Below are 1,967 nucleotides of genomic sequence, written 5' to 3'. Positions count from 1 at the left end.
GGAAGAGCGTTGCTATGAATTCGAAGCTGCCATTGTTCAAAGGGACGAAATCATCCATAATCTCCAAGTCCTTTACGAAGAATGGAGGGACAAGTACACCAACATGACCGTGTTAACCAACTATGCCCTTCAAGACTTTCCTGACAAGTTGAAGGAGGCAGATCTGATCATGTTCCCAGATAATACCCCTAAAGAGGTCTACCACTTCGTCAAGTTCTGCAAAAGAACAATGGCTGAACTCATCACCGACATTGAGGCTCTCCGCAAGTCTCAAGGGGTCACTTTTAGGGTGGATATCTAGTTGGTTTATTTACTTCCATTACTTGTATTTTGCAACTTCTATGTATTGTTGTCTATTTTCCCTTCAAAGGATGAATGAAAGTTGCGATTTTTCTCTATTGTGTTTTCCTATTTCATGATTGTGAACGAGAATCGTCAAGTAGTTGTTGCAATGAATAAACATGAATAACTAAAAAGAGCTTTGCTTTAACAAGAAAAATTCGTGCATCATATGCATCTTTCGAAACACAAAAACATAAAAAACTCATCCATCCACCCTTTTTTTCCCTTCCAGAACCACTCTCCAAAGCTGACTTTTCGGTACGATACACGAGGACGTCGACAAGCTGTCATGGAGCAACTTCAAGAGAACCAAGTTGTCCTTCAGGAAGAAGTATCCCAAATGCGGTCCCAAATGCGGCAATTGATGGAGACTATTCAAGCAGTCGCAAGAGGTCAGGAGATTATGGCAAAAATGCAAGAAGAAATGAACCAACGTGCCAGTACTACCAATCCTCCTACTCCCCGAACGGTCGAGAATCCGACTCCAGTTCCTCAAGTTGATCCTCCAATCAACATTAATGCACCCGGCGGTGTTCCAAACAACAATCCTCGTCCTCATGCTCTTGAGACAGACGACCAACTTGATGCATTCTTCATCCCAAGGGACGCTTCTCAAGATGACGCCTTCGGTTCCGCAACCAACAAGGTGGAAAGGAAGGTAAAGGCTATCGAGGAAAAGCTCAAGGCAATGGGGAGCACTGACATTTTGGGCCTCGATGCGGCAGAAATGTGCTTAGTACCTGGGGTCATCATTTCGGCCAAGTTCAAAGTTCCGGACTTTGAAAAATATAAGGGAAATAGCGACCCTAGAACACACATTAGGGCATACTGCCGAAAGATGGCTGCCTATTCCAGCGATGATCAACTTCTAATGCATTTTTTCCAGGATTCCCTCAGTGGGGCATCTTTGGATTGGTACATGCAACTCGAGGGCAACCATATTCACACCTGGAGGGAAATGGCTGAGGCATTCCTCAAGCACTATCAGTACAACACTGATATGGCACCTAATCGCACGCAGTTGCAAAATTTGACTCAGAGGTCTGAGGAGTCCTTCAAAGAGTATGCCCAGCGGTGGAGGGAATTAGATGCTAGGGTACAACCCCCATTGCTAGAAAGAGAACTGGTAGACATGTTTATGGGAAACTTGCAAGGTCCATACCTTGATAGAATGGTAGGGAGCACCTCTTCAGGCTTTTCCGACCTGGTCTTAGCCGGTGAAAGGATAGAAAATATGATTAAAATGGGAAAGATCCAGAACTCTGCCAGTACTTCTAGTGCATCAAAGAAACCTTTTGTTCCCTATGGTAAAAAACGAGAAGGCGAGACCAATGCTGCCTCCATCATTCGAACAAGAAATCCCACTTATCCACAAGTGGCTGCCATAGCTCCCGTCTAACCAAGTCAACAACAACCATTGGCAATTCCTGTTTAAACTCAACAACAACAACGGTATCAACAACAACCGCAACATCAACAACCACAATATCAACAACAACAAAGGATGCGAAGGCCCGAGAGAAGATTTGACCCAGTTCCCATGCCTTATAGCCACATGCTACCATATTTATTGAGGGGATCACTTGTGCAACTAAGGGAGTTAGGACCCCCACCAGCGGTTCTTC

The 1,967-nt window shown here is 44.6% G+C and overlaps 1 protein-coding gene across 1 annotated transcript; it reads left to right on the top strand.

Annotated features, from left to right (window-relative positions):
• Positions 1 to 631: 631 nt before the first annotated feature.
• On the top strand, positions 632 to 1,741 carry LOC127129459 (uncharacterized). Its single transcript, XM_051058641.1, has one exon. It carries the CDS (start codon positions 632 to 634, stop codon positions 1,739 to 1,741), a length of 1,110 nt encoding a protein of 369 aa, XP_050914598.1.
• Positions 1,742 to 1,967: the final 226 nt, after the last annotated feature.

This window comes from Lathyrus oleraceus, chromosome 3 (genome assembly GCF_024323335.1).
Source record: "Lathyrus oleraceus cultivar Zhongwan6 chromosome 3, CAAS_Psat_ZW6_1.0, whole genome shotgun sequence".
In the NCBI taxonomy this organism is placed as follows: Eukaryota; Viridiplantae; Streptophyta; class Magnoliopsida; order Fabales; family Fabaceae; genus Lathyrus; species Lathyrus oleraceus.
This window is presented reverse-complemented; position numbering and strand designations above follow the sequence as displayed.